Genomic DNA, 13,735 nt, shown 5'->3' on the forward strand with positions numbered 1-13,735 from the left:
CTTTTAAAGATTTATTATATTGTGCTTGTCTTGAACAGTTTTTTGGCATTATATGCAATGAAACCTCTACCACTAAGGCTAGATCAAAACGAATAAAATCGTTGTTCGAAATCAGTGCCGCAAATATGGCCGCACCACAACAGTACAGGGGTTTTAGAGCCCGATTCCAAAAAATATGAGCTACAACGAAAAAGTCTTCATTTAATTACATATTTGTTCTTAACTCTTTTTCCGGCTTTGAGCTTTCTGAATGATATCGCAACAAATACCAGATATGCATATTCAGTAGTGTTGCCAAGATTTCATTTTAGAGGGGGCCCAATGAAATTTGCATATACTCAACTTTGAGTTTTTTATGAGAAAAGAAGACATTTATGTATAAAAATGGACATCTTCAGTTTGAAATTTTTTTACTCATTTTGGGGAGGGTTCAGACCCTACAGCATCCTCCCCTTCGCAATGTCACTGTGCAAATTTAACTCCCTTCCTCCTCCTTTTTCTTCTCTTGTGTCTGCATATTTACTGTTTTTCCAAAGGCTTTTCTTAAGGGCACTGTACCTTTTTAGTCCAGTCAAATTAGGTCGAAAAAGGGACAAACCCGAGCATTAAAAAAAAAAAAATGTACCCATACTATGTTGTTCAGTATCATGAGGAGATTAAGTACTGAAAAGTCCTAAGAGTTTGAGTGTCTTGTTTGGGAGTTACCGGGGGGGGGGACAAAGAGGGGGGCCTGAAAATGCAGATTAGTGCATTATTTCAGCTGTATCTCCAATACTATTCCTTTTCATTGAAGTGTAATTGTATAAAAAATAAAATTTGTACATATTACTTAATATTTTTATACAGTTCTGCCATTCTGGGGGGAGGGTGTAGTGGGAGAAGCCCCCCTCCTCCTATTCTAGAAATGCAGTGTACAAATGCGGAAGTTTCAATGCATAAATTTTATAGTTTTTAGGAGGAGATTTTTTAGTGTATTTACTTTGCTCCCCCCCCTCCCCCCAAGTAAATTTAATGACGATGAAACTTATTTAGTAGTTCAGTTGCATTATCGAATAAGAAATCAGCTCCTAAGTGAAAACTTTTCTGCTTTTTTTAGAGCCGTGTTGAAGAATATTAAATATCTTACTTTCGTCGTTTTATTTTTGCTGGTGGTTATGAAATTTTATGAGACTTAGCAGCAATCCTATTTTTGAAGTGGTTTTTTTTTCCCTTTTCTTTTTGGTTATAAATTTAAATGGCATCTGTTGAGAATTATTTCTCTTATACGGCTGTAACACTTTGCCCTTGACACTGTCATCAGTGACATGATTTATTTAGTTGAACCAGAAAATTTGTAAACCAATTTTTAGATTGTTTTATTTTGAAAACTCCATATCACATACTGTTTATTTGTAAAAACTATACATATCAGAAAATATGGCATTTTCATGGTATAAAAATCTAAATTTTATTTGGGTGGGGGGTGGGGGGGACCTCCGAGGGAATAATCCCCTAAACACCTGGTGATGTCTGCACCCCCCCCCCCCAATTATTTTTGCAAGTCAGCATCCCTGATTTTGTTTTAATTGAGTTTTTTTATAAGTCGCCCAATCCAAAGTTGCAAGTGTGACATTTACACTAACTAAATTAGTCATCAGCAAAAATATTTTAGAGTATAGGTTTCAATTTTTATATTTTTCAATAAAGATCACTTGCAGGTACATTGATGCCAATTTGCAAGTTGATTGATATTTTATTTATTTTTTAAAAAATTAATTTCTACCCGTTGCGGGTGTGACATAAAAAGGACATGCATTTTCACCTTGCGATCAAAACATTCAAAACTCTGTGAATTATATTAACTGATCGAATTGTTTTTTTTTATGTTAGACAGTAATACTTAACTAATTATTCTATACAAAAATTTAGATACTCACTCAATTAGTTTCACTCTAAAAAATATTCAAAGTTGCCGTTGCGGGTGTGACTTGTGTGGCCAATAAAATAACAACATACACAAATAGTTATCAATCAGACATTTTATGATTAGCACAGTAATAAATAAGAGAAATTGCAAATAACTAAGGAAATTTTTTTTACATCAATCTCATTTCCAATCTAGAATTGATGATTTCAGGGGGTGTTAGTTTTCTTATTACAATGTTCTGTTTCTCCCATGATATGTCTGACTGATTGGGCCAGATGTATACATGTTCTGAAGGGTTTTTTTTTTTGGCCAAGTATTCTACTTGTATGTCTTCTCCATCTATTTGCTTAATTTGACCCTACAAAATCTCCAATAGCATTTATATTACCAAGGGAGATTGTTTCCGACTGAGGCAGCGATGAAACTATCTTCAGTGCACTTTCTGCAGTTAGTGCCTGCCACTTGAATTGTACCCATATCGATCGGTACAACATGGTGTACCGATTGTAAGTTTGATATAGCTTTGTACAAGGCAGCAGCGTGCGTGAAGCATTTTTGCAACATCTTTTGTGATGTCGCTCTCCGCAGAATAAAGTACTCTGATTTTTTTAAGAGCCTTTTCTGCTCAAATAGCAAAATCCAATGCAGAATTGACTGTTGCTCTACGCTGTAGAATGGCAAGTGACACCTTTTTTTTTTTGTTACCGCACCAACACCATCCACAGCTCCTTATCCATGAGTCCTTGCAAAGTATGACATTCAATTTTAATGTTGTAGTCTTTATGGTTGTATGACATTAACAGAAGATTGTACCTGTCTATGGATTGCATTACCAAAGGTTTGAGCTCTTCAAAAAATTGCCATCGACTCTGCTTCTACAGCTGGAGATGGTGCGGCCCCTTTTGTCGACGATTTCTTTCTCTCTCTCTACACTTTCTCTGCCTCTCATTCTGGTTTTGCCTCTACATTTTCTTTTTTTTCATGGCCACAGATGTAATTTTTTAAAGTAGTTTCTTCGTAATTTCTATTCTTGCTTTGTTTCTTTCCCTTTCTTTTAGAAAGTATTCCGAGTATTTAGCCGAGTTTTCTTTCATCTTTTTACGATGATTTCGGAATCTTTCAGTGCTGTTCGCTCTTCTGCAAAAAAAAAAAAAAATGTGTAAAGTGAATAAATATAGCACTACAAGTCCCAAAATATATTGTTGAACATGTTTTTTTTTTGAAGTTCTTTGAATTTTTTAACCCCAAATGAAATTAAAAACATTAAGTTTTGATTCATTTAAAACTTTAACTGACAAAATTTTATACAAAGTTTTTTTTAATAAATATTTTAATAAAAGTTTCATTACTATTTTTATTATTTCTTTATATTTATTTTGAATTTGAAGTAAAAAATAATCTGTCCCTAATATTACATTATTTGTTTTAAAAAGTAAAGGGGGGAAAAAGTCAAATGTTGAAAGCAAAATTATACATTTTTATACATATTAAAAAAGATAAAATATTGTTTTGGTTTTTTAAAGTTTTATTTAAAAAAAAAAAAAAGAAATCTTACCTTATTGAATAGTTGCCTTAATTATAAATCAAGAAATACAAAAATGTTTCTTAGGAGAACCAATAATATAGAATACCAAACTAAATAAATCAACTGCACATGCTCTAAAGATACTAATTTTGAATTAACTGTGGTCAAGACAAATAAGTCAAAAGCCAAAGGTTAGGTCAAAGGTTAAAACATTAGTGCTGTCATCTACATGCATTCCAGAATTACATTTGTGTTTAATTTAAAAAGATGTTGCGGGTGTGACTTTAACTAAATGTCACACCCGCAACAGGAACACGTCACACCCGCAACGCTTAATAACTCCAATTAAAACATTAATTAATTTTTTTCTGTTTGTTATTCAAAGTGCTTTAGTAAACTATTTTAGAATACAAAGTTTCAAAACTTTTAGACAAATAAATTTTTCTGTGGAAATATAAATGTATTTTTTTGTTGCGGGTGTGACACAATAATTAAGAATAATTAAATATGCTTACCTTTTGTAGTGAAGATTAGTAGACATTTCTCTTCAGGAAAAAACTGTTGCTAATGAATGTCAGATTATGTGTGAAACTTTATAGATTTCTAGAATTATTTGTTCAGCTGTAATCAGTGGCGGCGCGAGAGCAAAAGTAAACGTCGGCGATGCAGTTTTGCGAGGCCCTTTTAATCATAAAATATTGTGAGACAAAAAATTGAATTCATAGAATTAGTTTTTGTACTAACTATTGGCACTTAGGGTTCCCAATTCACTTAATTGCTGGGACAAAAACATTTCGTGATTAGTAGCACAGTCAAAAAGAAGTTTTTTTCGTGGTGGGGGGAGGAGCCGGCACTTTGACTGTGGGAAAAATTACCTGATAGAAAGGGGGGTCTGGGGGTTCTCCCCCGGAAAGATTTCGAAATTTGTAGTTTAAAAACGCCATTTTGGGCTTTCTTTGCTGATGTTAAGGTAGAAAAGGTACAGGGGGTCTCGGTGGAAATTTCTAGAAATTGAAGCCTTAAAAATGCAATTATAGGCCATATTTATTGATTTAAGGGTCAGAGACTGTCCCAGATCGATTCTTTAAAAAAAAAAAAAAAAAGTCAAGATCAATTTCCTGCAAATTCTCGAAATTGAAGTTTCAAAAACGGAATTTTAGACAAACTTTGAAGATTTTACCGGAATGAAGGGAGATCCCTCAAAAATTTTTGAAAATTATGGTCCTAAAAACTTAGGAATATTTTATATTCAGGAGCCATTCCACTTGAACTTTCTGTTAATGAAGTTAAAAAAGCCTAATTGCTTATGATATAAAAGAAAGGCGATATGGGGACCCTTGCCCGAATATTTTCTGAAATTTAATCCTTAAAAATGCGATTGTATTGCCATATTTTGTAATATTACGCTCGGTAATTTTTGAAATTCAAGCTAAAAAAACGCAATTTTAAGCGATTTTCGACGTTGTTGAGCATTTGGGAGCTTTAAGCTGGAAATATCGCGAAGTTTAAGATCTGGAAACAAAATTTCAGTTGCTCCATAATGCTTTCGGTGTGTGTGTGTGTGTGTGTGGAGGGGGAAGAGTTCGGAGGAGCAGCATTTTGGATATTTTCTTACTTTTAGATGAACTTAAGAAACAAAAGAAAAAAGAAAAGAACTGAAAAGAAGAGAAAAAAGAAAGGGGTGGAGGGATAGAGTTAGCTGATCAATTAGCTGTTGCCAATGGATATTTTTAATTCAGGCCCCGACAGAATTGGGCCAAACCTTTGCTAAGGCTGACTCTGTGCAGTCTCTCCTGCACGCACTATTTTGATTACTTTTGCGTCTGTTATATTTAATGAGAGCTTCAATCGAAAACATGGAAATATCTTAAAACTTCTGAGAATTTACTTCTAAGAATTTTGCGAGGCCCTATCTGCGCGAGGCCGTCGGCAGTTGCCGACGTCGCCGACGCCTAGCGCCGCCACTGGCTGTAATAGACCATGCAACATAAGCAGTTTTGCTGCAGTCTAGTTCGCACTGATATAGTTCCACTTTAGTAATTAAAACAAGAATGTTAATGACATAAATGAAATTTTTTTTTCAATAAAATATGAAATAGTATACTTTTAACAGTGTGTATGCAAAATTTCAACCATATTGAATGAAATTTGAATTTTCATCCTCATGTCCACTTTTTTTTGGATTGGGCGAAGTTTTCACCAGCAGAGTAGATAGACATACAACGTGTTCCTAATGCTGTCCCCAGGTCTTAGGTTTCCAACCCTTGGTCTGGATTACGTTTCCAAAGAACTTTACTTCATTCAACTTCATTTGGGGTAACATTTGGCCGAAATAGCATTGAAATGTAGCAGAAACTTGTATTTTGACTCAATTAGGCCCGGTATTTTATAAACTGGGGGGGGGGGGGGCGAAAGAAATACACTCAAATATAAAAACCATGAAATTCCTGCATTGAAACTTTTGCATTTATGCAATGCATTTCTAAAATTTGGTTTCTCCTGCTCCACCACCAGAATGACAGATCTGTGTAAAAATATTGAATAATATGTATCATTTTAATTATTCAATTGCACTTTCATGAAAAAGAATAGTGTTGGAGATACAGCTGAAATAAGGCACTAATCTATTTTCAGCCACCCCCCCCCCCCCCCCCCCCCCCCCCCGTAACTCCAAACCCAACGCTCAAACACTTGGGAATTTTTGTTACGTTATCTACTCATGATACTGAACAAATGTAGTATAGGTGCAGATTCTTTTTTTTTTCTTTTAATGTTCGGGTCATGACCTAATTTGACTGGATTATTTCTTTTCTCAAAGAAATCTCTTTACCCCTTTTATGTTTATCAACACTTAATAGCAAAATCTAATCTTTCTCAAAACGTAATAATTTCACAAACAGGCATTTAAACAGCCTTCCTTGTACTCTAGAATGACATGGAAAGATTATTATACCCTCCATTTTGTTTGGGAAAACTTTTTTTTTTCTGTTTCATATTAAATTTTAAAAAAAATTGTGGAAAGTCAAAAATAGGGCACAGTTATAAATCTTGCAGATATATAAATTCACCTTTCTTCGACACTGAAATCATCCTCAAAAATTACTCCTTTAAAATTTTGGATGAATGTTTCTAAGCTGCAAGATTATTAGAATAGCAATCAATTTAGAGTGCATGAATACCACATATTAAAATTTAGGCAACATTGGCTGTGATATAGAGGAGGAAATTAAACTAATATTTGTATGAACACTTACTTGTGTTATTAGCAGATGGATTGATTTGCCCAACTCTCCAAGAAGTTCAAATGTAGTTTGTTCAATATTTGGTGCAATCTGCAATGTTTCAAAATTTCTTGTTCCATGACATTACTGTATGAGAATGTTTGATAATTGAAGTAAACTCTTTGTGAAAGATATTTAAAAGTACCATGTAATGCACAAAGCCTTATTTGATCAAGCTTAAAAGTTATGAGTGTTATTTTTACAAATGAAATTTTCTGAAAAGATTTATTTTAAGGTGATATGTTTTTGCTCAGAGGCCTCTTTCCCGAATTGGGAAAGAGGCTCAATTGTAAGACGTTGTGTGAAGGAGCTACAAACCAAATCAAATTTGCTTGGATGGACCTCTGAAGAGGACCCCTTCTTTTACCCTTGGGGCAAATGGCCCTAAAAAAATTGTCTGTTTTAGTATTTGCAATTGCTGATTGTTTTGCTTTTGCTACAGCTTATGTAAATAGTTAATAATGTATACTTGTTTTTTTTTTTAAATAGTTGATACTGTTAGGTTTCTATTAAAAACTATTGCTGTAGCACAAAGACATACATAGGCTGAATTTCATTAATTTTGTTTTTATTTTGCAGTATTTCTTACCTTTGTGAACTGTTACAATGTAAAGTGGGCAACATGTTTACAAGATTGTTTCGCTTTTGCAAAGATCATTGCTCTCGTGATCATCATTAGTGCTGGTATTGGATATTTAATTTTCGGTGAGTTTTTAAAATTTTTTTAATGCAAAGAATGAGACCCCGAAATGTTAAACAATCAGGACTGCTACTTTTCCAGATTTCAAATCTAAACTCAAAAAATCTTATCCTGGGATTTTTAACAAGTTTTACCTAATTTTGCTAATATTTTGTGTCAAGTTTCTTTGTTTTCTCATTATCTCACTGAAAACATACTTTGATATTAATTTCTTTCTATACACAAATCTTCATTGATATCAATTGTTATCTAAGCAGCTCAAAATATTAATTGTGTGTGTAGATTAGTGATGTGGATCGGGTAAATACCCAGCAGGTAGGTAAATATTTTTTGGGTATTTACCCGTGTATTTACCCAAGGCCTGGGTAAATACCCAAAAACTGGGTGTTTTACAAAAATGTGCAAAAAGTGAATGGGAATTTTTTTTTTTTAAATCTAAATGTGAAATAATTGGTAAAACTGATACATACATATGTATTACACAGTTTATAATATTTTTCATTGAAAGACTTGATGAAATTATGAAAGAAACATATCGTGTGTACCAAAGAATCTTTCTTTTCAATGTCATAATTGGAGAAGTTTAAGCAATTCAATGATGAACTTCAGGATTTCAAAATCACAATCTAGGTTAGTCATATTCAAAATGAAAAGAAAAAAAGGAAGCATGGGGGAAATGAGGGAATAATGATTCTTGTTTATTTGTTTATAGTTTAACATGTGGTGCATTTAGCCCAATGTTACTCAATATTGCATAAAACAATTTTTAGTTTATAATTAAATTTTTTTGGTCTTTTGACCATATTTATTGAATTCTCCACAGCTGATGAGCTCTGGATTCAAACTTTCATGTTTTTCTATTAAATTGCTGCTTGTATTTTCCCTTTTCTCATCATTATTTTTCGTATATAATGCTTAAAATTTATTATTTGGCTTGTATACTTTTTATATTTACTTGGCTTTTTAGTTTTGCTGCGTTGCGCATCTATGGGCTTTTGGTGTGGTCTTTTCAATATTTTTTACTTTTATTATAATTATATATATACAGTCGACTCCCGCTACAACGTGATCCGACTTACGCAAAATGACTATAACGCAAGTTTTTTGGGAGCAACGAATTTTAGAGCTAAAGCAATTTCTCGTTCTCAACGCCGAAAATATTTGGAAAGGAATCTGGATGCTGAGTTTCGGCTTTGTTATTAACATTGACTTTATGAATGTACTTTAATCCTTTCAGCATCACTGACTGCGCAAGTTCCCACACACTGCTCTATAAATTTTATTAGTGTGTATAACCCACCACTCCTCATTTTTCATTTATTTATTCTAAATATGAAAGGTGATGAAATATTGTAGCACCTATAGGCACGCTGTTTCATCTGAAGTTTGAAGATGGAAACAAAAAGCGAAAGTTTGCGTCAATTTAAGAAAAGGTAAAGATTCTTTATATGCTTGAACAACTAGAAAGTGGGTTGAAGGTAGCATGACACTTACTTAGAAATGAGTGAATCTTTCATACGTATAATTGAAAGTCAAGAGAAGGCAATCCGTATAACATTTTGATGTCATGCAGGGACATATTACTGGGTTATAAAAGACTAGGATCTTAAAAAATTGATGTTTCCTTCTTTTTTGTAACCAGTTAAGCTTGCAGAATGGCTTTTTATATCTGAAATTTGGCTATCAACATTGATTAGGCACATCCAACACTTTTAATGTGAATATCATATTAGATTGCTAAGTTGTTTCACACAATAATTCTTTAAATATGTGATCAAAATACAATTTTTGGGCAAAATTTTACTGTTTTGTATATGGTTGGTTATATATATATACAAAGCGAAATACATACAGAAAAGTATTTTAGTTGAATATAAATTTTTGAAATAAATACCCGGGTATATACCCTGGGTATTTACCCCTAAAAATAAATATCCGGGTATTTTACATCACTAGTGTAGATAGATAAAAAAAAAAGAGGTGCAATGCAGATTTTCTCTCTTATTCCTGCATTAGTCTTTTTAAAAGTTATACATTGTTTAATTTAATAAACTTATTTTTATTATTACTTTTGTCTTTGTTGTAATAGCTATCAAATGTAATTAAGATTATTTTCTGTAGAATTTATTATGAGTGGGACATATTTTTGAAGATTTGTATTTCCAAATTTTAGTAATTATATGCCCTGTTTTTCAAAAGTTCTGTTAAAAGATTTTTGGCCCCAATACAGTTGAAAGTATAGCTAATATGTCAATAAATGTCTAATAATTGTCTCCAAACAGATGGATAGCAAGTTTCTGTTTTTGTTAAAAGGTTCTTATAATGTGAGTAATAAAACTTGAGTGAATGTGTATTTCCATTAATTTTTTTTTTCTCATCATGGCATCAAGCATGATAACTAAAAATGCATGTGTTTAATGTAATATTAACTAGCATTACTGTTACTTATAATCGTTTAGTTTAGTATTATAGCTGTATAATAAGATATAATTACGTAAAATATTATTAAGTAGAATACCTTTATAAATACGACCTTTTCAAAGGTGAACAATAAGGTTTACAGTAAAAAAAAAAACCTCCTGTTCGACCTTGCAAACATAAAATGGATAAGCAAATTAAATTTTGAAAGAGATTTTCATCTCTCCATCTTAATTCAAAGTTTTTCAACGAAAATTTGTATTCACATTAAAAAAATAAAACTATATCATTCTTAAAAATGCAACTGTTATGCAAACCATGAAGTTAGCAGAAGTGCAGGAAAATTCACTTTCTTTCGATTGTGATACATATTTATATTATATATTAGGCAGTTGTAAGGGGAAATAATTCTAATTGGAGTGAGGTTTTAAGCGGGGTTCCTCAAGGATCAGTGTTAGGGCCTGTTTTGTTCATAGTTTTTATGAACGATATTTATAAAAATATTTCTGGGAACATGAATTGTTTTGCTGATGATGTCAAAGTTATGGAGAGTGTAGAAAATGAAAAACAAGCAAATCAGCTGCAAGAGGATCTAGATCATATTACGGAGTGGGCTGATAAATGAGGTATGGCTGTTAATGTTGGGAAATGTCGAGTGCTACATTTAGGCATGGAAATAAGTGTACAAGTTACTATTTGCAAGGTTCAGTCATTAGTCAGGCAGAAAAAGTTACTGATCTGGGCTTCTTAATAAGTCAGGATTTAAAGTTCAGCCAACACAGTGTAGCATAGCTATTAACAAAACCAATAAGATGCTTGGGTTTATCAATAGATCTATTTCAAACAAATCTAAAGAAGTTCTTCTGCCCTTTTATGGAAGTTTGGTAAGACCTCATTTAGCGTATGCTGTTCAGTTTCGGTCTCCTTATCTTAAGAAAAATATTAATGTATTGGAAAGGGTTCAAAGGCGGGCTACAAGGCTAATAAATGGACTTTTCTCATTTAGACTATGATTCCAGGCTTAGAAGGCTAAAAATGTAGTCTTGAGCAAAGAACAGACCGAGTGGACATGATTCAGTTGTTTAAATTTATTAAAATGAAAGATGTTAATGGGTTAAATTTTTGCACAGAAATCAGGACGAGGATCATCGTTTTAAACTATTCAAATCTCAGGCTAACCTAAAAATGAGGAAAAATTACTACTGTAGTAGTGTTGTGGGCACTTGAAACAGTTTACCGGAAGAGGTGGTAATGAGGGGCTGAAGTTTAGCACTGAAAACAGGACAAGGGGTCATTGTTTTAAGCTATTAAAATCTCAGGCTAACATGGATATTAAGAAAAATTATTATTATAACAGGGTAGTGGAACCTTGGAACAGCTTGCCGGAAGAGGTGGTAATGAGCACGGTAGTAGATAGTTTTAAGAGGGCCAGTGATCTTCACTGGGGATTGTAAATTAACAAGAACCAATCTAGCTGGGCCCAGAGCCTGTTGCTGGTCGTCACTTTTGTATTATATTGTATAATTAGTGCTAGCAGGGCGGTATACAAGAGGGGAGGTCCCCGCCCTCCCTCCCGAAAAGTTCGGTTCGACATTTAAAAATTCGTTTATATTTAAAAATTTCCAAAAAATATTGTTCCAAAACTCAAATATCTTTCGTATGTATGTTAATTGCATAAGAGGCTTTCATAATAGATAAACCGACGACTTGAACATAAGCAGAAATAGCACAAAGCTCTGCATGAAAGTTTTTAAACCCTCCTCAAAATTATTTTCTGGTTACGGCCCTGAGTACTAGGCCAGAAGTTCCTCAGTTTCTGGTCTGTTTCTAAATTATTGAACTGCCCATAGATAGTGCTGCCATCTATCGTGTTGTCTGAGCCAAATCAAACTTCTACCTAGAAATAGGAGCTCAATTAAATAGGAAGTCGTACCCCTCTGCTTTAAAATCGAGTAACATTGCCACTCCAGCTTGGGTTTCTGAGTGGCATAAGTCACAACTGTTATTTCTCTCTTCAATCTGAGTTTTGCTTCACCCAGTAGATTTCAAAAACATTCAGAAGAATTATAAACTGCACATTTATTTATATACTTGTAGCTATTTACAAAACATTACAATTCACAATACGTCAAAATACTATTATTTCTTCTTAACATGGTGAATTCCCTTGATTCAACCAAATATAAAATCCGACTCCAATCATAAATTCTATGTTCCAAAGATTTTAATTTTTAAACTCAAAATATATCCTACTGTTGCCACACAGGCAAAACGTGCAAAGATAAACTTTTAAAAGACGGGAAATTAAAACAAAGGCTTGCCACAACAACAACAGCATAATTAGCACTTTGATACATATCACAGTTAAAACTTATTCAGAAGTGCAAATATACAGATTTTTTTGAATATTAGTTTCAAATTTTGTGAAATGATCTATAAACGCAAAAACTCTGGTCAGGATGTATGCATTATAACCGTCTTCTACTGTATTGTAAAATTAGTTATTGTTGGCTTGTGAATGAACCTACATTTTGGAGTACAAAAAATTTCTGAAACTGCTTCAGTGACAAAAAAAAGCACCAAATTGGCCTGAAATACACCCCCTAATAAGCATAAAAATTTAAAATAAATTTCATAAACAATGAAAACAAGTATTTTAAATACTTACTTTCAAAAATGATTAATAATGAAAATGAATTCTGAAATTGTTTAAATTTTATTCATACAGTGTTTGAACACAATATGGACGGATACTATTGTCAATCATAATTTTTCAAGTACAAGAAAACTTTTTAGAAAGTTTATACTTTCTTTTATAGATACATAATGGTCCCATATATTCAAATATATAAGAATTAATAGCCAAAGTTTAACATGCTGGCAATGAAACTAAAATATTTGCAAACAATGTCTCACTTGTGCCAAATGGATTGAGTATTACAGTAAAATACAAATGAGTAAGGTGCTGTTATTTCTATGGTGCATTTGCCTTCAAGTCTTTAATCCTATATCTGTACAGATATTTTTATGCATCACTTAATACATATTTAATAATTAACGCACGGGTTCTCAAAATTTTTAGACTTGCGTCAACCTTTCACGAAATAGGATTTTATCGCGCCATCGTATCATATAAGGTAAATGCGCTAAATAAGGCCATCCTAATCATCATAACCAAATATCACGTTCATTTGTAACTGAATTGGCACCAGCTTTTGCGTATTCATCAGACTGCTTTATTATCTACTTTTCTGGGTTATCAAATCATAGGAGAAAAGGAGGGTACACAAAGACATTTTTCTCTTTGACTTCATCAACTACATAAATTAGGCATCAAGAACAGTAAAAAACTTATTTATGCTAGTAAACTACAGTGAACGATGTAGAAACTAAATGTACCGTAAAATAAGATGAGATAGCTTTGACATTCTTCTCTTTTCTGTAATAACTTTGACTTCATTGTTGCTTGGTAATCAAAAACTGCTAGTTGAAAAGACTTAATCATCAGTCAGGCTTTATGATGACGATGAAGACACGATATTGCGAATTTTTGTTAGGCTGCATCAAAAATAGAGGGATGACTATATTGGTTTACATGGTCCTATTTGGCACAACCACCTAACATATATATGGATACCTTGGACACTTTGTGGCACCCTTTGCCTCTTCCTGCGCCACTCCAGGGTACCATGGCACCCAGTTTGAGAACCCCTGTGTAAAGATTTTTTTTCCTTGTGCATTTTTTTGAGCAATCACGATTGCTTATTGTTCTCACTTGGTCGTCCTTGGCGTTGTGGTTCCTTTTTCAGCTTGGACCAGGGGCCTCTGCAGCACCACCGGCCTCTGAAGGCGCGTTGGAATCCGCTTTTCCTGGTAGGAGGCGTCCATATCCTGCACACACACAC

General features: G+C 33.2%; 1 protein-coding gene across 1 annotated transcript in view; it reads left to right on the top strand.

Annotated features, from left to right (window-relative positions):
* The window catches only part of LOC129229801 (Y+L amino acid transporter 2-like), a 50,100-nt gene that overhangs the window by 10,123 nt on the left and 26,242 nt on the right, over positions 1–13,735 (top strand). Inside the window, exon 2 of the mRNA XM_054864177.1 lies at positions 7,292–7,417. Coding sequence (XP_054720152.1) covers positions 7,292–7,417 — 126 coding nt within the window. The remainder of the gene's footprint in view (positions 1–7,291; positions 7,418–13,735) is intronic.

Source organism: Uloborus diversus, chromosome 9 (genome assembly GCF_026930045.1).
Source record: "Uloborus diversus isolate 005 chromosome 9, Udiv.v.3.1, whole genome shotgun sequence".
NCBI classification, from domain to species: Eukaryota; Metazoa; Arthropoda; class Arachnida; order Araneae; family Uloboridae; genus Uloborus; species Uloborus diversus.